A 26,172-nucleotide genomic window follows, 5' to 3' on the forward strand; every position below is an offset into this window, starting at 1 on the left:
CACACTTAGAACAATTACAATAATAATTTATCTTATATTATTTCTAAATATGGTCGGCAACATGGCTGACTTAACTACAACTATATTAGATAGATACGAGAAGTAAATATCTTATTTAAATGAGCGCCTGTTCGATTCCTGGCATGGTACATACATTTGTATTCATACGAATGTTTGTATCAATCTGGGTGTTTTCTATATATATTATCTATCTATTTAGGTATTCTATCAGTTGTCTAATACCCATAACACTAGCTATCTAGTTTTGGACTAGATGGCGCTGGGTGAATTGTCCTGGGTTTGTATTATTTATAACAATATTTTATCGTCAAAGAAGCCACAAATTAATTCGAGTTAAGTACTAAGCAGGCACGTCTATAGGTGAACTGTGCTGGCTCCTTCATAAGACGTTTTAGAGTTCACTCACAAAATTTGAAGATTTTTATATTTCCATTACACGAATGTAGGGATGATCGAGAAACATCGACGTAATCGAATAAATATTAATAAGTTTATTGTGCAAAAAACGTACATAATGGACTTAACTAAAGTTATCATATCTATTTCCATATATAATGCAATAATTCTTAAAAACTATTTAATACCAAGTCCAGAGCGGTAGTGTCTAAACTAGGCCAAGCCAATATCTTAGGACACCATAAAAAAATCATACGAAATACAAAATGACACATCAGATTAGCGAAGACAAAACATCGATGTTTCTCATTCGATATTTATCGTATATCGATACTTATAATCAGTGTTGTTCTAATATCCATCATACCTAGCAAGTGATGTGCTATGCGGTAGGCCCAGTTATGGATTTATATGAAACGAAATTCTAAAATGTATCTAATAACTATATTTGTGAAAAAAACTAGATTCTGAGACCGCAGGCGACATCTTTCAACGTTTGTCTATGATACTGTATGTATTTTATTTTACAGTTAATGCAAGGCTATGGTATCGTTTATATATTTGTATTTCGCTCTCGAGCCATGCAACGGGATATATAATTAACTCTCATTGTGGAGAGGTGTAAATATTTATATAAATATATAAGCTGAGTGTTCACACTTTGTCTGTAATATGTATGTACAATCCTATTTACATTCAAATTCTTTATTACACTTCGGGTTTTTCGAGAGTAGTGGGGCACAAGATGGCGGTCTATGAACAGTGACTCGGACAGAAAAAGGCATTATACGAGCAGCTCTCGAAAGGAACGGACGTGTTGTGAGCATGTCTCTAATAATATATTGTATTGATTTTGTTTGTCCGAAATAAGAAGTGTGAACGTATCCGCTGTACTCTATGTAATTATATCGTCAGTTTTCTAATAAATTATAAAATTATTTTTACTTTTATTTACTCCCACAATCATCCTTATAACTGTTCTTAATTCTAATGATACAACAGAATAAGTAGGTTTGTTCATTCATTCCTAATTTAAGAACCGCACTCTTATTTCCCTATTCTCTATCAACCTCTTTAATTGTTGACTAGCTACTCGTCCCGGCTTCACACTTGTGTACATGTAATATACACACAAAACTTCCTCTTGAATCATTCTATCTATTGCTATAAAATCCATGTATAGTTTAAATGACCGAAGCGAACAGACAGCGTAAGCGATTTCATTTTATATTATATAAGGAAAAATACGACACTAGTCCAACTTTTACCTTGATCTGCTTGATATCGTATCAAGTAACCCAACATTTCTCACCACCTATTTTCAATAATATTTATATTCAGTCTTTTTTCTTAGATGTTTTCTCCTTCTTTCTCCAACACCACGTTTTAAAAGTAATTTTGTATAATGTTTTTATATCTAGAACAGCAAGTAGGCAGCAGATTAGCCACCTGATGTTAAACAGTAACCATTACTTATATAGTTTTGAATTTCAGCCCTTTGGGTTAACATGCAACGACACTTAAATAAAAACCAAATACAATTTAAATACTTTATTAATCAACTAAATATAAAATCAAGTCAAATATATCCATATAGAATATTGTATTCATAGCAATTACAATTAAAAACTACAAATCGTTACATGCACACAAAACAATCCAATAAACAAAGTTTATGGCGAAAGTTTTTAAAACTTAGTTTACTATACATATAATGAAGTTTATTGCTGTTTTTTCGAATCACGCTTTACAATGATTTTTATCAAAATTCGATATTTTATTGATGAATTTTGCAGAGGTGAGACCTTCTAAGATTGTTTTACCATTGAATTCAGCCATTAGCTCAATCTTATACAGTTAGAATGTTAAACTCAATGGTAATAGGTAACCGTCGCTTATAAGTGACCTACTTGCCTCTTACCATAGAGCACTACGCATTACCAGTTACCTCTAACCCTTGAAAACGACACTACGGACATCACGTTATCATGTGACGACCGTGATACCGCATGTGTCATTTCAGAGGACTAAGCTATTATACTCGGTACCCTCCAATATCACCGACTAAATTACCCTACAAACAGAACCCATTTTACAAAGCAACCTGCTAAGCAACTCTATTAATGGTGAATGACCATATGACGTTGCGGAATGGCAATGGTACTAAGATGTTATGCCTCTTAACCTGCAATTTCACTGCCTTTTCTCCTGCAAGAAAGAACCACGCAGATGACATTGTACCTTGTACAATGTCATCTGCGTGGACCTTGGTCCATCTTGGTAAAACTTTATTATCGAAATATATAAAACTCAAAGGTGACTGTCATAGTGATCTATCAACACACAGCCCAAACCACTGGACAGATTGGGCTGAAATTTGGCATGCAGATTGATGTTATGATGTAGGCATCCGCTAAGAAAGGAGTTTGATAAATTCCACCCCTAAGGGTATAAATTAACGCAAGCGAAGCCGCGGGCAAAAGCTAGATTTATTTATAAAAGTTCCCTCAGGTGTCCGTAATCATAAAATAGGAACTCAATACCGACGGATTTGGTGGTCTAGCGGTATTGGACACCGCCTTATTCCCAATGGTAGCAGGTTTGATGCTCGCACAATACACACATTCGTAATTATGAGTATGATTCTATTGGGTTTGATGTTGCCTATGTGTATTATGTACGAGTATATATTTACAAAAATAAATGAATTTATATTAGTTTATACGGAGTCCGAAAAACAAAAAAAAAGATAGTGTGGTAAAACGTACATGTCACATTTTCATCATCATCATCATCATCATCGCAGCCCGGAAGACGTCCAATGCTGGACATAGGCCTCCCCCAAAGATTTCCACGACGATCGGTCCTGCGCTGCTCGCATCCAATGCCTTCCAGCGATTTTGACCAGATCGTCGGTCCACCATGCTGGAGGCCTTCCCACGCTGCGTCACATTTTGCATATTTGATCCAAAGTGCCTACCGCTATCTCTCTTATTATTACAACTATATTTTTTATAAAATACCATACTATAATAATTTTATATATGCTATGTAGTTATAGTCTTTGTGATTATATTTTTTATTTTACTACGATGATGGTCAATCATATGGCCCATCTGATGGTAAACGGTTACCGTAGCCCATGGACGCCTGAGACACCAGAGGTGTCACGTGCGCTTTGCCAACCATTGAGGAACCTTTTCACCATCAATTCAACATCGCACTACCCGCCAGAGACTAAAATACTCTATTATCTGAATGAATGGCGGTCCTCCACTGCGTTTTTTCAGAAATTTTTGGTATTATGAAATCAACTTCCAGCAACGGTATTTCTGAACCAATACGATATTGAAACCAAGAGCTTATTCCTTCTCAATAGGCCGGCAACGCACTCGCAATTGCCATTTTAAGTTAAAATAAAAATGCCAGTTAACTACTAAACCAATTTAAAAATAGACTAATTCTAAGATAAACTTAAAACCATGTTTGAAGATTTAAAAAAGCAATTAGTATTAACACGTTGAAGACCGCATTAAAAATCTTGTTTCTCAAATAGGGACCGGCCTTTTTTATTGTTAATTACTTATATTACTTTTTAAATATATTTTTAGTGTACAATAATTTTATGCCCAATTTACACTCAGCCCGAGTGGATAGGGAAGTGACCACGGAAGTGAGCAGCGCGAGAGTGTAAACACGAGTGGAAACACTTCCCATGCCATTGGCGCTGCCACTCGCGCTGCCCGGCGCTCCCTCGATTGTCGGTTTCTCGTGCGCGAGTCAAAGGACTGGCAGCGCGAGTGGCAGCGTGTTTTTACATTCAGCCCTCTCGCTCGGTTGTGGCCCGGCAATATTACCGACAGCGCGAGTGGCAGGGGAAGCGGCTGAATGTAAATAGAGCATTAGGTACACATTATTTAACCCCTAGATTTATTTCAATTAAACTGCCCACGGGCGATCTCCCGATCCCAACGTGTAAATTTACTTTCGTTACGGAGTGACCCACCGGTGGGCATGCGGTCTTTAACCTGTTAAGAGACACATACAATATAAGCTATACATATAGAAAGTATTTTGATACACAGCACAAATCTTAGTCTAGACTTCGAACCAATCAAACAAGTATATATATGTGAAAATAATGAATTATCATTAATTAATATTTTATATTAAAGTATATTAGAAATTTTATTATAATAATATATAATTTGTTTATAAAATTAATAAACTTATAGCATATAATACTATCATATTCTTCAGCATTGCATTAACATCAATAATGTAGCGAAATATCATATTATTGAAAATTACATTACATATATTTGAATAAAATATTGTATTAAAAACTTCTATATTTGAGAGATATATGGCGAACAATAGCGCGTTTTAAATGTAATACATAATGAGTAATTAATTTACGACATTGGTCATATTTTACTTACTTACAGTTACATACATGTAAATATTTGGTTGGACTGGATTGTTAGTAATGTGGACTGATAACCCCACTGCTAGCAATGTACCATGTTGACCTCTAGGTGAATATGAAACCCAATGTGATAAATTCCTGGTGAATTTATCTTAAAGGGCTAACAGACCTGACCTCATGCTCATCTTATCATCTTCCACTGGTGCCTTACCAGCGTAAACCGCTAGCGTATGTGCACCGTTCTATTATCAACCATTAAGAAAAGTTGTATCTGACTAATCAGAAATGTATCTTTTTATTATAAATTTGTATTTCTTATTTGTTATAAGAACGTACAATTAAAGAACTACAAAGAGTTTTTTAATAGTACATTCTTTTATAGTTTAATTCTATTTTGTCAATAGTTGGCGACTAGTATATTTCAAGTGTTTTTCTATAGTATTTCTATTACCTATACACATATAAAATAAACCTACAACAAAAAAAAGTATGTCTATTATAATTTATAATGTTGCGAATATTCACATCCGCATATGTGGAACATCCGCATCGATTTAGAAATTCGCAACCATATAAATCGATGCGGAATCGAATGCAGGTGGCGACTAGTAAGAAAGCAGTCCCCATCCGCATCCGCGGATGTGAAATAATATGCATCCGCAAATTCCTAACTATAGGGAAAGATTTCATTAAGTCGCAATGGGCAACAAAAAATGACATTATAATGTCATTCGTGTTTGCACGCAATTTTCGATTAATATTTCAAAAACAAATACCATTTAGAAAGTACATACAGGTACAAATGAATACTGTTACAAAAATTGTGATATATGCAATTAAAACCATCAATGTTCGGCTTAAATGTGTCACTATTTCCATGATTTTTAACTTAAAATGTTTACATTTCCTGTAAATTATATTGAAACGGAGTATACTAATAAAATAAAATACAAAAAAGGTATTGAATAAACGACTTAATTTAAATATTACATCATTTCAAACAGTTTAAATATAGAAAGCAGAAATCCTTAAATTATGCGCCAAAACTGAACTAAACCTATCAAATTGGTTATAAACAAATTATATATTTGTTAGCAGTGGAGTTTTCTAACCGAAAAACAAACCTTCAACCCTACTTGTGGAATCAAATAACTCTATTTACAGTATAACCCGAGCTACTCAAGATATAACTTCCTAAGACAGAGAACCGAACTCGGGACTATGTTCACCTGATTCTACCTGCGTACTAGCGGTTGACCAGTGAGAGCAAGGTCAGGCTTTGATCAGTTGACACCGTTCCGTTCGACTAGCGGCTTCTTGTGTGACGATGGCGCTGGTATTTTGGAACTCTTCTTGTATGATACTGAATTATTGGGGTTCTCCTTCCCTTTTTGTTGTTGCTGTTGATTAAAATTATAATTTATATTAAAACGATAGCGAACGACATTATAAAGTATAAATTCATATTAACAACGATAATCTTTATACATAAAAAATACGTGTCACGTTGTTTGTCCGCGATGAACTCCTAAACCGATTGCAAATTCAATTTGCACAGTGTGTGCAATTTGATCCAACTTGAAAGATAGGATAGCTTACATCTCAATTTATAGTCGCAATATTATTTTATTCAAGAGCCTTAGCCACAGCAACGCATGGCCGGGTCGGATAGTATATTATAATAATATAGATAGTGGTTCAGCATACCGCTTTATTAGTGTTGATAGCGGGTTCGGTTCCTCGCACGGTGCAAACATTTGTAGATAGATATATAGATAAAAATCATTTATTAAAAGATTTTATTAAAATTTTGTTTCCACGCAGATGAAGTCTATAATATTACTAAGGTTTGATGTTTTTCGTTGCTGCTAAGTGGGTTAGCTTACCTTTCTAAAGCTGTATATGTCAGTTTCAGAGGTGCACTTGACTATAGGCTTATGTTCCGTGGTGGGTTGAGACGGCGGGGAGGGTGCTATGAAGGCCACACACTCCTCAGATGCTGAAGACAGCGAGCTCTCTGAATCACTGGGCCGCATCTCATCACATTCAACTACCACGCAATCCTATGGATATTACGAATAGAATTTTACTCAAACTACTTTTTACTTTTGGTGTTTTGAGTTGTCATGCTCATTAAAATGTCCAGACTTGTGGCGGCGTGGTGGGCCGGGTCATTGGGCTCCCTAATATATGGCCGAGCGCAGTGATGGCTGGCTCATCCGTCATACTGGTGAACGGGTGCTGCTTGTAGGGACTGGTCTGCTCTAATCACTGACTGATTTCCTCTTATTAATTGTTTAACCAGTTGGTTATATATTCAATATTTTTTCTATTTGAGTATCTAATTGAATTAGTGCTAATTGATGGTTTGTATTCACACACTTAAACTTAAAAATGTAAAGAAATAATAAAATTACTTAAAAGAGCAACACGCAAGTTTCTTGCTCGTTCTTCTTGCGATGAGACAGCTTTCCGAATTAGCGGTAGATTAAATAAATGTAATGACTATTCAAAAGTGCTTCAATGTAAGTTTATTTGAATAAATGATTTTCTATTCTATTCCATTCTATTCAAATTCTTTTATTATATTTATTACTAGATGTGCCCGCGGTTTTGCTGGCATGAAATTTATAGTTGTATTATATTATTGTAAAGTTTCATGAAATTCTATTCAGTAATTTTTATAAGAAAAAAGTAACAAACATCCATCCATCCATTCACACTCAAAAACTTCTATGTTTAGAATATTAGTAAGATAGTTTAATTTTCTAATTAATTTGTATATAATCCTCATCGGTGAAGATGATGTGGTTGGGGTCATCGTCCTCCATGGAGAGGACGGTGTGGTTTGGTCTTCGTCCTCGCCGGAGAGGACGGTGTCGTGTGCGAGTGGAGTACGTACATCATCAGCGGCAGTGGCGCGCATGGCTCTGAACCTGGCCAGGATGCGGTCGTGGGGGGAGGTGGCCGCCAGCCTCCGAGGGTACGCATACTCGCCGCGCATCGGGGTGTTGCCTGCCAAACAAACCATCGTAAAGGTGAAGAACAACTCAACATATATATTCATTGTCAAGACACTCAGATCAATGTTTAAACGCAAATTGTAGAAATAGCGTTGTTTTAATAAATGGTGTTCTCCAAGGATCTATCCTAGGCCCTGTTTTATTTTTAGTGTACATAAATGACTGGGAGAGGCCTATGTCCAGCAGTGGACTGCAGTGGGCTGATGATGATGATGAAATTACCTACTTTATGTTTTAGAAAAATAGCAGACATAGTTCTGTTTGCTAAAGATACTTCATTAGTATTCAAAGTTAATCGACATATTAATGACGAAGCAAATGGTGATCTCTCCTCTGTTTTTTCAAAAGGTTTACTGCTATTAAGATGTTATTAAATGCAAATAATACTGAGTGTATTATCTTTACGCTCCTCAATATAAGGCAAGTAAATTCAAAAACAGTATTGGACAATAAACCTAACTTTGTTGATGATATGTATTTCTAGGTTAAAACATTAAACAATGGGGTGCAACTTCAGCCACCATGCAACTTGTTTGGCTTCTGTTGACGGCCAATCATTGTCGTATCACACGACAGTGAAATACACCCTTGCTTTCCTTCTGTTGAGATGTGATATACGACAGTGAAATTACACCTACAGTGTGCAGTCAGCTTGATCGCCATTTCCTTTAAAATAAAAAAAAATATCATTTAGCTTACCAGTGGGAGAATAAACTTTGATCTCTTGAGACAGGTAGCGGTCCTCCAACTCCTCGTGTTTCTCGACTGACTCCGTCAGCTCAGACTGGTATTCCGTTACGGTCGTTTGCGCTTCCGTAACTATTGATAACTGAGCATTGTGGTGTTCTTTTGATAACGTTATCAGTGAGCTTGTCGAGGTGGCGAGAGCTGATAGCTCTTGGATTGTTAACGTACCATTTGCCTGCAGAGTTAAAGATTGAAAATGGGTTAAGAAAGGGTTTTTTTTCGGACTGCTCTAATGCTGTTGGACGCGGCTGGCTTTTACAGGTCCACCGGACGAGGAGACGAGTGCAAATGGCAGTCCAAACCCGCGGAAAGACTTATGGAGCGGCTGAAGGCCAACTTTCGCCTGACGGATACGACTTTGGTTTGAGGGCACCGCTAGGGGTTCGAACCTCTGCTCAGGCCTTCGTAATTTCGAATTGGACGGAGGATGGATTAGAAGGGATACATCGACTAGAAATGTAGTGAAACTGCGGGGAGAGCCTATCGCCGTCTCTCAATGTACTATACTTGGTTTGATATAGGATATATGTTTTTCATCACTAAAGAGTCATAACAGTGTCTGGAGTCCGACAGATTTGAATTTTATCCTCTGGCACTCCATATTTCAAGTAATACCTGAGTGGTATCACAGATATCACATGATGACGTGATAGCCTTATATATAGGCGATGATTACCGCTTACCATCAGGACATAAGTTCGTTTATTATCTCCATTACATAAAAATTATAACGATATTTTAATTTACTCAACACTTTAATAGTTTTGTTGGATTAGTATTTGAGCAGTTACGTGTAATATAAAAAACACTAATAATTATGAGAAAGTATAAGAGCTTTTCCAAATTAAAGCAGTCATATATTCGGATTTGTTCAGAAGTCTAATAGATTTTTTAGTCATCATCATCATCTGCTTCTTCCTTATCCCATTTATTTATGGTCGGCGTAATGTTCTCTTCCATTAATTCGCAGTCATCTCGTTATTTACTCCCATTCTTACCATATCATCTTTCACACCATCCATTTCTTTTTCGGCCTTCCTGTGCCCTTATAACCATCCACATTCATATGTAACACCGTCCTTAAAATATCTTCATTCCTACACATTACATGCCCATACCACGGCAAACGATTAATCTAACAGATTTTATAGTATGATAGTGAAATAGAAATAATGCTATAATATACATATAACATACCTCGATCTTGTTTACAACAGTGTCCAGTGCTTGTCGTGTGTTCTGGTCCACGTGAGCGAGCATGGCGGCGGTGTCGTCCGCGAGCTGACGAGATGCCGCCCGGTCGGCCTCCAGTGTGGCACTCGTCTCGCGCTGATAACATATTTCCATCCAAATTAATAATCATTATTGGTGAATAAATTAATAAATATAGACAATTTCATGTCATATCCTAGATGTATATACAGAATATGATATTGGGTAAATAAATTGTTATTGAGTGTTGTAAATTTTAACATCGTCTTCATTTCAGTCCGGAAGACGTCCATGTCTGAACAAAGGCCTCCCCCGAAAATCTCCAGGTCCTGCGCTGATCGTATCCAACGCCTACCAGCGATCGTGACCAGCTCGTCTGTCCACCTTGCTGGAGGCCTTCCCACGCTGCGTCTTCAACTTTCATCTGTCCTACAAGCAATTCTTCGGGCTATTTCGGTCATTCTGGTTCTTCTGCGATCTCCTGATTTCTGATTCGATCACACAAAGAAACTCCGAACACAGTCCTCTCCATTGCCCTATGAGTGACTCTGAGTTTATCCATAAAATTTAAAATGTATTATTTAAAAGTGGTATTGTTTGTCTATTGTAGTTGTAAAATGTTATTTATATTAGAAAAAAAATTCTTGTTTCTTGTTCAATTTTCTGAATGTGCTTCCAAACTGATTAATTTATATTTAAGTGAACCCAAAAAAAAAAAATTTACCTCGGCTAGTTCCCTGGCCTGGTTCAACACCTGCATGAGTTCATTGCTGATGTGCTCCACCACTTGCACTATATTTTTGCTGAACACCTCCAAGTCTACATTCACGGAGCTAGTACCTGGAATTAGAAATTGGAAATTGTAATAGAAATAGAAATAATCTTTATTCAAATAAACTCATTACAAGCACTTTTGAATAGTCATATTTTGATTCTACCACTCAATCGGAATGCAGATTCATCACAAGAAGAATGAGCAAGAAACTTGTGTGTTGCTCTTTTTAATAGATGTTTTTTTATATAAATAATTACAGTATAACAAGTAAGAGTCATGCGATAATCAACATAGAAATCGCTACGCACTCATTATTAGTGTAATCAGATAATATTGTCAGTGCTATGTATTTAAATTTTTTCTACAAAAACATTAAGCTTTTTTGCAAAGGAAGTGTTTTATTTGACATTTAAATCTTTTTTCTGGCAGATTTATAACAGACTCTGGTATTTTATTGTAAAAATTGTAAGTAATATGGATTGATCTTATTGCTAGCAATGTACCATGTCAGGTTGACCTCCATGCAGTTCCCCCTGGATACCATTGTGGTAAATTCTTGGTGAATTTACCATGATCATCCTCCACTGGTGCCCCGTCAGCGTAAGCCATTAACGCAGGCGGGATAACCATTCCATTATCTTATATATAAAATTCTCGTGTCACAGTTTTCGTTCCCATACTCCTCCGAAACGGCTTGATCGATTCTCATGAAATTTTGTGAGCGTATTGAGTAGGTCTGAGAATCGGCCAACATCTATTTTTCATCCCCCTAAATGTCCACCCCTAATTTTTTTTTTATTTTAGGCAAAACAACGTTTGCCGGGACAGCTAGTCATCCATAAAAATATATATAATGAGACCCTCGGTAGCCTATCAGTTTAGCACACCACCTTGCTTTCTATGGTCGTAAGTTCAATTCTTCGGAAAATGCAAACATTTGTATTCATGTGTATGATTGTCTGGTATTGCTCTGGATGTCTGTATGTATGTACTTATTTATCTATTAACAAAGATTTCGAAAAGTTGTTTAGTAATCATAACACAAGCTCTGCTTACAATGTTACCGCTACTACTGGAATGCAAACGTAAGATATTGCAGTTCTGCTGTGATGGAATGTCATATTTATATATATTTACAGAACAATCTAAAAATAAGTTTCATACTTTATAAGTGAAGATACTTCTATACAACCTTTCCTCTCCCCTTTCAACTCTATCGTTAGTGGATAGGGTTGAAAGAGAGAGATGGCGATTGGGAGAGGAATTCTTTATTTAAATCGGTACAGTTGGCGAGACAGACAGAGTTACTTTCGCTTTTATAATATTAGTAAAGTTATTAAGGATATCGGGAGCTCATTAGTGATCTTGGTAAATATCATGTTTATATAATACTAGCTGATCCGCCCAACTTCGTCTGCACCACACTTATTTGACATTTATAATTATATTTCGCACAATTTACATAATATCTTTTTAAATTATAGCATATGTGTTATTCTAATGTATTTTTATATATGTAACTCAAAGGTGACTGACATAGTGATCTATCAACGCACAGCCCAAACCACTGGTCGGATCGGGCTGAAATTTGGGATGCAGGTAGATGTTATGACGTAGGCATCCGCTAAGAAAGGATTTTGATAAATTCCACCCCCCAAGGGGATAAAATAGGGGATAAAAGTTTGTATGAAACTTTGTCAATTTTAAACTGATCGGGCTGAGACTTTGCATGCATAAAGCTACTATAGTAGGCATCCCCTAAGATAGGACTTTGATAAATTCCACCCCTAAGGGGATAAAATAACGCGAGCGAAACCGCGGGAAAAAGCTAGTAAGCTATATTACTGTAAAGTTTCGTCATAATTCATTCAGTAGTTTTAGCTTGAAAGAGTAACAAACATCCATCCGTACTCACAAACTTTCACGTTTATAATATCAGTAAGATGTACGAATGAAACCACTCATGAAAAAAACTTAAAACAGTGTTTCAGTAAAGTGATAAAAACTTAAAAATAACTATAGCTAAACTATAAAACATTAAGAAACTTACCTTCATCGAATTCCTTGCTATATTTCTGCATATTATTCATACATTCGTCTTTTATCTCTTCACTCTCTTCTAAATCTGCGTCAATCAGTTTCATCTCCTCCTCGTCAGTCTGTAACTGCAACTTCTGCTGTTCTATGTGTTTGGATATCCTCTCTTCTAAAAGTCTACGCTCTTCTTCTACCTCTTCCATCTTCTTTTTCAGTCTGTCATTTAGTGCTTGTCTCTCGGCGGCCGCGTGGCGCGCCAGTCGTTCTTCGAGCAGTCTAGTTTCTGTTTCTACCCAGTCATTAAGTCTTTCCGAGAGTCGATCTTCCATTAAACTCTTTTCTTGTTCTATTTCCTAAAAAGAAAAGAAAGGAAAATAATGGGCGTACTATAAATTTTTTTTTCAGAATAGTCACCAAATGTATTGAATATCAATAAATAGATTGAATTGTTATTGAAATTTTTTTTAGAATTCTTATTTATCTGTCTGTATGTTTGTATTATGCAAAAACTATTGCTCGAATGCAGCATTTTAAAATAGGAAAATACCCAACTTCGATCGTTGTAAAGTTGGTATTTATATTGGTTGAGGTTTTTTGTTTTCTGTATATCAGCAATGCTCGTATATATATAGTGTGAAAGTTGTCCGTCTGTTTGATACAGTCGTATTTACAAAACTGTATGAGGCAAGAAAATGGTAATTTTGCAAAGAGAATGCTATGTACTTACGGCGATGTTCCCTCGGAGGCCGGCGAGCCTGGAGGCGGCCCGCTGCCGGCGCCGGTCCCGGGCTGCGCGGGCGGCGGCGGAGCGCCGGGACTCAGTCTGGGCGGCGCGACCGCTGTACGCGGCCTGAGCGGCCTGCAGCGACTGTACCCGACCACGGGCGCCGTCCTCCTGTAAATAGGTACAGATACACTAAATTACCCACTGGTCGAGTATCTCTTAAACTTATATTTGGGTAAGGTCCCAGAAGCTGACTGAATTGCTAGTAAAACGCTAAGTAAATTTTGAAAACAAGTAATGAAAATTTTTAATTAACATTCCATATAATTTTAATAAAGCGTCCATTTTCGAATCGCTCCTCTGTGACGTGGGCCTCTCGTTGGGAAACACTGGTTTAATCTCTACACGCGATGGTAACGCTTTTTCTGACCGAAAAATCCTAAGACACCCCAACTTCACTTCAAAAAAACAGTACCAATCAGTAGGAAATAGTTTGTTATTGTAATTATTGTAAAACTAGCTTTTACCCGCGGCGTCGCTCCCTTTGAATAAAAAATATCCTATGTTCATTATAATGCCTCCAAGAACATGTGTACAAAATTTCATGATGATCAGTTCAGTAGTTTTTGCGTGAAAGCGGAACAAACATCCCTACTTTTACATTTATAATATTACTAGCTGTCCCGGCAAACGTTATTTTGACTTAAAAAAAAGAAATTAGGGGTGGACTACCCCTAACATTTAGGGTGATGAAAAATTGATGTTGGCCGATTCTCAGACCTACTCAATACGCTCACAAAATTTCATGAGAATCGGTCAAGCCGTTTCAGAGGAGTAAAGGAACGAAAACTGTGACACGAGAATTTTATATATAAGATTAAGGAATTAAGGATGCACTCACCCACTGCCGTACGACGTTGGCGATATTAGTGGTAAGATTGAGGTCTACCACCCGCTGGCGACCGTTGACAACTGCAGCGACCACCGCCTGCAACGCCACTTGCAGCGCGTCTCCGTGCCGCTTCAAAGCTTCCTGCACGGAATCTCGCTGCGAACTTACTCCTTGGGAGACCTCCGATTGTGCTTGAGATGCTGCTTTTGTGATCTAAAACGATTAAGTATATACATATTTATTAATCATTATTATGTTAGTAAAATGACAGCGTCAGTTCAATTTGAGTGAGAACTCATAAATTTTTTTAACCGACCGACCTCTGATGAAATTTTAGTCTCCATCGGTCAAGACGTTTCGGAGGAGTATCGTTACAAAAAGTGCAAATCTGATCTCTAAGATCTCCGCGCTTCACGCACTGCTCAACAAACTGAGCAATTCATTAATTTGTAATACATCCGTGTGAAGCCGGGATCAGTCGCTAGTAAATAACAGCATACCTCTGAGATTACGTCGGTAATCCTTTGCGCTAATTCATCCATTTTCTGTTTGTTTGCGTCCTGGGTGTGTGTCGTACTTGTGATGAAGGTTTCTGTGGACAAAACACAATTAGTGGTTTATGTATGAAATTTAATATTTTTATTCTACAAGAATAATCATAAAGGTCAAATTGCATGTTATATGCTTACTACCTTTTGCCTATCAATGTAAAAGGGCAATTTTAACCCCATTGCATATGCGTCATTATACGCCTCGGTGGTCTAGCGGTTTAGCATACCGTTTTAATACCGATGATCGCGGGTTCAATTCCTCGCACGGCACAAACATTTGTATTGATGAGTATGATTGTATCGGTTTGGGTGTTTTCTATGTACAATATGTATGTATTTACGAAAAAAAACATATATCTAGTATCAGTTCTCTAGTACTCATAACACAAGCTTTAGTTAACTTGGGTATAGATGGCGCTGTGTGATTGTTATGATATTATTATTATTACTCCGCCAGAGGGGCTGATTGATTCTTACTTGCTAAAAACAGATTAATTTTTTTGTGTTATATTTGGTTTTGTAGGTTTGGTTGTTATATTTCAACCCTATTTGTACCTTGTGCACAAAATATTCACAAAGACAGTCCCCATCGGAGGCATAGGGTGTGGGTTCATACCCACTAGAAAACTTTATTTATAAATTCTAATTAGGGAGAATAGTGATCACCAGCAAATGCTATTGCAATTTTGTCAAAAGCAAATAGTCTTATTAGTGGCCACAACTGGAACAGACCAGTCCACAAGCACAATAATTCTGGGCTATTTGAGCTAAATAACGTATGTTTTTTTTTTAATAACCACAGATCCGTCCTCTTATTAAGTCAATTTTTACATTTTTGTTTAACTTAAATTGATTTATTTAAGTAAATCTATTTTGGTCAGGCCCCATATAACAATTTTATGGATGTCAATACAATATAAAAATAAAATAATAATACAAATTTACCAAAATTAAGTACAAACATGTCAAGTCGGAATTGAATAACTAATCAAATTTAACAATAAAATAATAAAATTGTCATATAATAAATTAAATTACAATTAAAAATAAATATTAAATTAATTTACAATTATAATTAAAATAAATACTAAATTACACTGTTTTCAGGTGTGAGTGAATATATACATGGCAACTATAAGGTATAACGTATGTTAAATAAATTGAGTATATTATGCAGCGTGAAAGCAGCTCACCTGCAGCGTGATGTAGCTGACGGTGAGCATGTTGAAGTCGCTCGGCTGTCGTCGCTGCGCGGTCAGCGATGTGTCGGCGGACGTCGGCGGAGTACCCTCGGAGCGCGGCGGCTGCGGACACGTTGGCGGAGTCCCGGGCGCTCCGCCGGGACACACAGTCCCTGAGCGCAGCCGCGTGCGCTGCGGCAGTGTCCGCAGCCGCCAGCAGAGCCCTGGCTTGTCCGCCTAGCTCGCGCTCCGTCACCACTTGAACGTCTACTAGGTGCCGCTGTTCTTCTACTTGTTCCCGGGTTGTTGCTAGCATCTGTCAATTATTAACAGTATAGTTGAGTGGGAAAGAGGACTGTTAGCAATGTAGACTGAAAAACCCTTGCTAATGAGTACCTTTTAAAATAAAACGAGGAAGTGAAATATCAGACGACCTCGGTGGTCTAGCGATCTAGCACACCGCTTTACGACCGATGGTCGCGGGTTCGATTCCTCGCACGGCAAACATTTGTATTCATGAGTATGGTTGTTTGTATCGGTTTGGGTGTTTTCTATGTATAATATGTATGTATTTACAAAAAAGAATCTATGTATTTGTATTAGTTATCTAGTACCGATAACACAAGCTTTAGCTAGATTAACTTGGGTCTAGATGGCGCTGTGTGAATTGTCCTGAGATTATTATTATTATTATTATTATATATGCGACTTCAGAAACAAAGAAATTACGTCATCGAGTTCTAGCGATTTAGCACGCCAGCTTATCTCCAATGGTCGCGAATTCGATCCCTCACACGAGACAAACATTTGTATTCATAAATATGATTATTTGTATGAGTCTGGGTTTTCTATGTATACATATATATTTTTTGATTTAAGTGAAAATAATATCTGCCGCTTTGTATGCAATTTATATCAGTTATGTAGTATCGATAACACAAGCTGTGCGTAGTTTGGGACTAGATGACGCTGTGTGAATAGTTCTGAGGTATTATAATTATTATAGGGATGAATAATAAATAAATGAATAAACCTGGACAATTAACACAGCGCTTTATAGTCCCACGGTAAATAGATTTTGTGTTATGGATACTAAACAACTGATATAAATACTTATGATATATTTTTTGTAAATACATACATTAAAACACATACTTAAAAAACACCTTTTTTTAATGGATGTAATTGAATGATGAACCTGCCTCCGCTAACGGTATACGTTGGCGGAAAAAACACAAATCTTTGCCGAAAAACACAATAACAAATCGAACCCACGACCATCAGAAAGTAAAGCGATGTGCTAAACCGCTAAACTGCCGAGACCGTCTGAGGGATAAACTAAGATAACATATACTACTTACGTTGCTAGTATTGGCCAGTTTAACTTGGGTATCATCCAGCTTGCTTCTGGTGTCACTGAGCTCATTGTCTCGTTCTTTCAACTGCTGGTTGAGGTCTGCAAACACGGTCACCATGCGGTCTCTCTCGTCCTCCATCGCCTTCTTTTTCAGGAGCAGTTCCTGAATCTCTTTTTTTTGTTCTTCCTGCTTGAGTGTCATTTCGGCGAATGTCTCGTTAGCTAGATAAACACCTAGGGAACATATGAAACAAAAATTACGCATATGGATATGATGCAATTTAACTGTTTATGAAAATATAAATATATATTCTAAAATAATTAATAGTAGTCTCAGTTACTCCTTATAACATTAAGTATCTAGGAGTCAAAGTCCCATCAAAATCGGTCCAACCGTTTCAGAGATTAACAAGTAGAAACAGACGGACAAAAATTTATTAAACAATTTTTTTTGTTTTTTATAGCATTGGGGACAACGAGTTTGCGGCAAACCTGATGGTAAGTGATTACCCCCGCCCATGAGCACCCGCAACACCATGGGAAATGCAAGTTGACAGCCTTTTAAGAAGGAATAAGCTCTTATCTTGCGATAATAACTTATATGGTAAGCGACTTTAATTTATATGGCAAAATGATTGCCGGGACAGCTAATTATACATTCACAGCAGAATCATCAGCTTGTTTCCCATTTCACTTACATAAAAAAAATTTAAATACCACAATAATTACCACTCTTATCTCTAGCTGCTTGAAGATCCCGCTTCAATCTATCAATCTCCTCAGCATACTCCTTCAATATAGCCTTCTTCGTCATTTTCTGGTTAATTTCCGGCTTGTTCTGTATGTTCTTTGCTCGGTGAGCATATTCAAGAGTACTCATGGTCTCTTCCAGGTCCTTATGTCCAGGGGATATGGTTGCAATTATCGAGGTTTTAGTACGACCCCCTAATGACTCTTGGAGAATGCGCGTAAGTTTGGATTCTCTAAAAAAAATATTAAGGAGTGATTATCACAGATGGGTTACGCGGGGTAAGATACTGTACTGTATATTTTTAGTAGTTAAGCAACTCAATAAGATTAAGTCTGGACTTCACTATTCTCAGTATAAACTAGTTCAAGGAAACCGAGTTCAGCATAAACTAGTTGAAAGATCGACGTTGATCTCATTTAGCGAAAACTAAGTTTAAGATTATAGCGTGAAATGCAATGAAATGAAGCTTTAAACTCATTTTAACTGAGTTTAGTTCGAACTAAACTTCATTAATTTCCTTGGTGAAACTGGGCCTGAATTAGTTACAGTGACTAGAGCAGACCAGTCGATTCATTCAAATTCAAATTCAAAAATCATTTATTCATGTAGGACATTTTAGCCGCTTATGAACGTCAAATTTTTACATTATAATTTTATTTTTTTTACATACCGTCCAGTTCGGTATACAGATCCAATTGAGAAGAACTGGCAAGAAACTCAATTGAATTACTTTTTTTTTTAAAGCCAGTTTCTTTACAATGTATATTTATATAGGTGTCTATGTCTAACATTAAATGAAAATTCAGTGCATGAACAATTGCCAAGCACGCTCGTCATTCAAGTAATCGTTTAGTGAGTAATAGGCTTTGCTCAGTAAATATGATTCAACAGATGTTTTGAATTTATTTAAGGGTAATTCCAATATATCCTTTGGTATCTTATTGTAAATTTTTATACCTATTCCCATATAATAATCACTTATTAACTTTTTCTAAACGATACTTGGGGACAGCAAGTTTGTCTTTAAATCTAGTATTAATATTATGAATATTGCTGTTTTTTGGAAATAAGTCAAGATTTTTATGAATATATAGGATATTTGAATATATAAATTGAGAAGCAACGGTGAGAATATGCCTCTTTGAATATCTCTCTTAATGAGTCACGACTCTTCATACAGCAGAGCGCTCGAATTGCACGTTTTTGTAATATGAATATATTTTTAATATCTGCCGCTTTTCCCCATAATAATATTCCATAAGAGAGTAAACTATGAAAATAACTAAAATAGACCAATCTAGCAGTATCGGTGTACTGTCTAACCTTACGCACGGCAAAAGCTGCTGAACTCAGTTTCGCTGCAAGGCTTTGAATTTGTGCACCCCATTGTGTTTTATAATCTAGTGTGATTCCTAGAAAGACATTAAGAAATTGGAAATCAATCCTCACCTGTACGGTATATGCGGATGACGTTCCACAAGTGCCGTGATGACCCTGCCGAGAGTGAGCAGAGACTGGTTGATGTTCACGCACTCCCGGGCCCTCTCCTTCTTGGCGGGGTTGTCTGAGCCCGCTTTGCTGATGTTCTCAGAGCCAGCTAAGTCCACCAGGTTGAGTTTACCGATTTTCACCAACTCCTCACCTTCAGGGCTGTTCTCCTTCATGTGAACTACGATGGTGAAGACTGTGTGCGAGCGACTGAAAGTATAAATATATAATATAATTATTATTATTATGTTATATATAAAATTCTCGTGTCGCAATGTTAGTTACCATACTCTTGCGAAATGTCTTGACCGATTTTTATGAAATTTTATATGCATATTCAATAGGTCTGAGAATCAGCTATTATCTATTTTTCATACATACCCCTAAGTGGTAAGGGATATCCACCCCTAACTATATTCTTTTAATTTTCATTTTATTATTATTTAGGATTGAAAAATACATACAACCCTCAATTTTCACCCTTCTAGCATCAATCCCTATTTTTTAAAAGCGATTTTAATTTATATAGCAAAACAATGTTTGCGGGGTCCGCTAGTTATTATAATATAAATAGTATAAATATCAAATTTAGTGTAAAATTAATTAGTACGGGTCAACAATATATACTATACTAGCTGTCCCGGCAAACGTTGTTTTGCCTATAAATTAATAACGCTATAAAATAATAGGAGTTGATGATAGAAGGGTGAAAATTTAGGAAATAGAAACTAAAACTTTTGTCTAAAAAAATAAAAAAATAATTTAGGGGTGGACTACCCCTAAAATTTAGGGGGATGAAAAATAGATGTTAGCCGATTCTCAGACCTACTCAATACGCTCACAAAGTTTCATGAGAATCGGTCAAGCCGTTTCAGAGGAGTATGGGAACGAAAACTGTGACACGAGAATTTTATATATAAGATTTTCTGTCACTGTAGTGTTGTAGGGAATGAGCACTTCTTATCCTAAAGTTCAGGATTTTTCCTATTTAAGGAGCAGCTTTTTCACCTTATATGTTAAGGATAAATGTAACATTATATTGTATCAGTACATAGTATAAAACAAAGTCACTATCGCTGTCTGTCCATCCCTATGTATTCAAATCTTTAAAACTACGTAACGGATTTTGAAGCTGTTTTTTTTAGTAGTTAGAGTGATTCAAGAGGAAGGTTTATATATATAATACATGTACACCCGTGCGAAGCTGGGGGCGAGTAGCATATCATTTATAATTTGTAATGTTATATGTAGACAGCTCGGATGCAAATATACAGTCTTAAAATCCATCTATTATTTATTTTTTATAATATTATATAATGGTTAAGGAAGGTGTTACATATGAATGTGTATGGTTATAAGGGCAGAGGAAGAACGTAAAAGATAAATCATATATAAAATAAATATCTCATTGATACATCCACTTGCCGTGCGTAAGTCTATCTTCAAATACCTTTATTAAAGTCTTAAATATAAAATTATTACATACCTTGATTGAGCGTTCATTAGTGTGGAGGCAACCTTCTTTCTTTCCTGCCCTTGAGCCATAATCTTGTATACTTCATTCTTATTATATACCTGATAAAGAATTGTAATAATTAGTATTAATATATATGAAAATTAACAATCATAAACGTAACTTTAAAATTTTAAGTGTAACTCTTACACCATTTACTTCCGATGGTCGCGGGTTCGATTCTTCGCACGGCACAAACATTTGTATTCATGAGTGTGATTTGTATCGATCCGGATGTTTTCTATGTATAATATATATTAATATATATCTATATATTTGTGTGAGTTATCTACTCATAACACAAGCTTTAGGTAGATTAATTTGGGTCTAGATGGCGCTGTGAGAATTGTCCTGCGTTATTGTATTAATGTAATAATATTAATATATTATTACAATAAAAGATTCAGGAAAGAAAGAAGAAAACTTACAGTAATCTCTTCTAAGCCATTAACTATATTGGATCCCTTTCTGGTGACATCCTCGTAGATCCTAAGCTTGGAGTTGTCTTCAGATGAGGAGAGCAGATCAAACAGCTCCTCATTGTAAAGTTCGAGGTAGGACACGCGGACTGTATACTCCGTATTTGATATACGGAGCTCGTCAAACAATTGGCTGAGTGCCCGAGGTATGATACCAGCCAGAGGATCCTGTGGGAGGAAACAATATCTTCATTACATAGTATAAAACAAAGTCCCTGTCGCTGTCTGTCCGTCCGTGTGTATGCTTAAATCTTTAAACTTACGCAACGGTTTTTTTTAATAGACAGAATGATTCAAGAGGAAAGTTTATATATACACCCGTGCGAAGCCGGGGCGAGTAACTAGTTATATATAAAAATTATGTGTCACAATCTATATATATGAAAATTACGTGTCACGTTGTTTGTCCGCCATCAAATTTGCAATCGGTTGAGTAGTTTAAGATAAACTACTGAACTGATTGCAAATTTGATTTGAACATTGAGTGCAATTTCATCTTGAAAGATAGGATAGCTTTACATTTATAATATTATTTTATTCAAGAACCTTAGCCACAGCAACGTGTGGCCGGGTCTGCTAGTATTAAAATAAAACTAACTGGTTTACTAAAAATAAAAATTTCATTTTTAATTAAAGGGCCTAAAAAGGAAGTGAAATTATGTAACATTTCGTAGAAATCTTAGGCAGCAGATCGTCTCGCTGTGGAGGACACTGTTATTCCCACACTCAAAAGATCTGCTTATAGTTCCTGTACAGATTGGATAAGAGAAAAATAAACAATTTTTTCAACAATTTCACTTTTGTCATTTGTTGGGTGTGGCATAGTGAGTTAAAGAATTTTTTTTTAAACTATTCCATACAACAAAAAAAAACTTGGTGTTATTTTGTTACTTAATTCTTTATGAATAAATATATTTTTTATTATTCTCTATGAAGTCTGATTAAATTTACATATAGTGGTAGTTGTTTTTATGTTGACTGCCACATGCCTCCTCCTTATTAAGATGTATTTCCTTATGACATTTATTTAAGAGAGCAACACGCAAGTTCATTTCTCGTTCTTGTGATGAATCTGCACTCTGAATAAGGGATAGAACAAAAAAAATGACTATTCAAAAGTGTTAATATAATTTCTCTTCTTTTGTTAATATTTAATTTATTACTATTTCTACTTCTATACTCACACTCTGCCAATTGGTCTCGTCTCCTGTGCTCTCCCCGACCATGGTATGTGTCTTGCCAGTACCTGTCTGCCCATAGGCAAACACGGTACAGTTGTAACCCGCTAGCACCTCTTCTATAAGTGGACTCACTACATCCTGATATATTTCCACCTGGAAATCACAGCAATCAAAGTTATATAGCGGGGAGAATGTGACAGTTTTTTTTTACTGGGCGTTTGGGCTATTGTCAGGTGCTAAGGACCTGTAACACTGCGACCTGTATAGATCTATTGTGCATTGTTAGTAATGCAGGTTAATAACCCCATTGCTAGCAATGTACTATGTCAGGTTGACCTCCACGCGGTTCCCCCTGAAAACCATGACAGATGGAAAAATAAGAAAATACGTATGCCTTAAAAAAAATTCAGAGGCCATTAAAATTTGTAAAACACAAAATAGTGGACTGCTTTGAATGATTTCTTTTGCAATGATAAAGACTTTGTTGTTATAAGGGCAGAGGAAGGCCGAAAAAGAGATGGATGGACTGTGTGAAAGATGATATGGTAAGAAAGGAAGTAAATAACGCGATGACTGCGAACAGGGATGAATGGAAACGAAAAACATATTACGCCGACTCCAAATAAATGGGATAAGGAAGAAGCAGAAGAAGAAGATAAAGACTTTGTTTAGAATGGCCCCTAAACAACAAAGTTCGTGGAAGTAATATAAATAAATAATTGTAACAGTTATAGTATAGTACAAGATGCTGGGAGAAAGGGGAAAGTCAGTAATGTGGACTGTTCCTGATCCCACTGATCCCATTGCTAGCAAGGTACTATGTCAGATTGACCTCCATGCGCTTTCCCCTGGAAACCATTGTAATGAATTACTGGTGAATTTGTCATGATGGGCTAGCTGACCTGACCTCATATGCTCATATTATCATCCTCCACTGGTGTCCTCTCAGCGTAAATGATTAGCATGGGCAGCTGCATCATTTCATTATCATACAAATAAATTGAAATTCAAATTCAAATTCAAAAATCATTTATTCATGTAGGACATTTTAGCCGCTTATGAACGTCAAGTTTTTAGAATTACATTAGAATGTTTTTTCCCTACCGTCCAGTTCGGTATATAGATCCAATTGAGAAGAACTGGCAAGAAACTCAATTGAATTACTTTTTTTTTTAAATCCAGTTTTTTACAATGCATAGGTATTTATATAGGTGTCTATGTCTAACATTAAATGAAAATCCCGAACATGAAAACTATTGCCATGCACGCTCGTCATTCAAGTAATCGTTTAGTGAGTAATAGGCCTTGCTCAGTAAATATGATTTAACAGATGTTTTGAATTTATTTAAGGGTAATTCCAATATATCCTTTGGTATCTTATTGTAAAAAAAAATATCTTATTGTAAAAAAAGTACAAGATTCTGGAAACCCTTTAAAAGAATGTAGATACTTTAAAAAATGTAAGCACCTGCTTAGCATGTGGTCCAAATGCACGATCAAATGTGAACTTCTTAGTGAGTGAGGTTTGCTGAGACTGTTTCACCACCACTTCACGATTGTTCACCACTTCGACCACACCCAGCGACTTGATATCCCTCTCTCGTTGGTTGAGAGGCCTGTAATCATCATTCAGTCATTAGTATTCCCACAATAAATAATACTATTTGGGGGAAAGGTATTGTCAATTAATTACTACCAGACATTCTACTAGTTTGCAATGTACAACATCTGGTTTACCTACATCAGGTTCCCCTGGATTATTCAAATCATTATGATATCACGATGAGCCAAATCTGACCTCATGCTCATACTATCATCCCTCATTGACACCCTGCCACCATGAACCATTAGTGTAAGCTTTTTTTTAAATGAAAAATGTTAATCTTCCCTGATGAATTCATGGTAATTAACTCCTGGCTAACTACTAACTAACCTGACTTCATGCTTACCATCCTCATTAGCAAAGTGTAACAGAAGTTTTTTTTTATTGGGGGTTTTGTTTTTATTTTTGTTTTTGTTATGTTCTTGTTCTTGTTAGTTAAGAGGGATGTATGTTTGTAATAGATCCTTTGATTTAATTTGATTAAAATCAGCTTTATCTTAAACTAACTGTTACTGTGGTTTCAATCATGTTAAATTTTAATAAAAATATAACTTAGGTATTATTCTGATGCATAAGCTATATTACTGTAAACTTTCATCAAAATCTGTTCAGTAGTTTTTGTATGGAAGAGTAACAAACATCCATAATTACAGACTTTCAGGTTTATAATATTATTAATATTCTTTATACTATCCTTCATGTTGTTTTAATATGAAGAAATTGTAAGATATTGCCTATTTTATAATATAAAACGTATTTATGAAAGAAAATTCATCTTTATTTGTCTGCTGACCTAAAAACTCTTTTTCAAATATGATGGAATTAAAGAATTGAGTAGTTAGATTTAGTATTAAACGATTAGATGACTCAATAACATAATTTTAACATATAAGTATTAAAAAGTAATTTTCTAAGACATTACATAGTTATTACTGTTATTTTGAAAAGATTATAATTCAAAGAAATAGCTCTAACAGAAAATCTAGTACGCTGGTTGCAATATCAAATATATATGTATAATAACTTTCTTGTTATAATATTAATATTATAAATTGCATTTTTAAATAAAACACCTTTAAAAAGTATCTAGTCTAGTCACAAAATACTATAATTATGAGAGCTGATAAAAAAATTGAGCGTCATTTACCTTAGTCGAACGAATACTTGTATGTTTTGATTTTTGTCCTTTCTACAAACTTTTTCCGTCGTCATCTTGTCACGATACACATAAACAATATAACACAAATAAATCTAACACCACAAATGAAGTATAATTATATTCAATAATACAGAAAAATATTATTCGTCAGTATTGTAAAAGATTCACATAAAAAAAGCGTTGCATGAGCGTTGGACTTCAAACAATTTGAATTTTGTGATTCGGTTAATGTTGCCTACTAAAAATAGAAATGACAATAGACATTTGATCAGTATGATTGTCAACACTGACATTCAATAAAGAGGGCTACACATTCTAAAAAAACTAAGGACATTACGAAAAGTGTACCATCAGAATACGTCGTTGTTAATGAAACGTTATAATATTAAAAATTAATCAAACAACAATTTTCAAGAATATAAGTATGAGTAATAAAAATAATGCTATTAGCATTTCTGGAATATTTTGTATTACATTTTGTTACTTATGTGCTAAAGCTAATACGAAAAAGTTTTATTGCATATTTATAATTAATAAGTCAATAATACAATAAAATAATATTTATCATTAAAATAAAAAAATGCATGTAAAACATTTTAGCCGCTTTAAACCGTCAAGTGTATTGAATTAATATTTTTTCCCTATTGTACATT

General features: G+C 35.7%; 1 protein-coding gene across 1 annotated transcript; it reads right to left on the bottom strand.

Moving 5' to 3' along the window:
• Nucleotides 1-5,615: 5,615 nt before the first annotated feature.
• Nucleotides 5,616-25,704, bottom strand: LOC131841618 (kinesin-like protein Klp61F). The gene is made up of 19 exons (XM_059189941.1): nucleotides 25,508-25,704; nucleotides 24,226-24,373; nucleotides 22,761-22,910; nucleotides 21,526-21,744; nucleotides 21,071-21,159; nucleotides 19,546-19,794; nucleotides 18,075-18,328; nucleotides 17,350-17,579; nucleotides 16,001-16,304; nucleotides 14,757-14,848; nucleotides 14,266-14,469; nucleotides 13,368-13,535; nucleotides 12,654-12,993; nucleotides 10,553-10,668; nucleotides 9,814-9,945; nucleotides 8,569-8,791; nucleotides 7,749-7,861; nucleotides 6,733-6,909; nucleotides 5,616-6,246 (listed from the first exon to the last, which is right to left on the bottom strand). The coding sequence occupies exons 1-19, from the start codon at nucleotides 25,570-25,572 to the stop codon at nucleotides 6,130-6,132; spliced, it is 3,390 nt and encodes a 1,129-aa protein (XP_059045924.1). The 5' UTR covers nucleotides 25,573-25,704; the 3' UTR covers nucleotides 5,616-6,129.
• Nucleotides 25,705-26,172: the final 468 nt, after the last annotated feature.

The sequence above is a fragment of the Achroia grisella genome, unplaced genomic scaffold (assembly GCF_030625045.1).
Source record: "Achroia grisella isolate CSIRO2021 unplaced genomic scaffold, CSIRO_AGI_Agris_v1 utg18504, whole genome shotgun sequence".
Taxonomy (NCBI): domain Eukaryota; kingdom Metazoa; phylum Arthropoda; class Insecta; order Lepidoptera; family Pyralidae; genus Achroia; species Achroia grisella.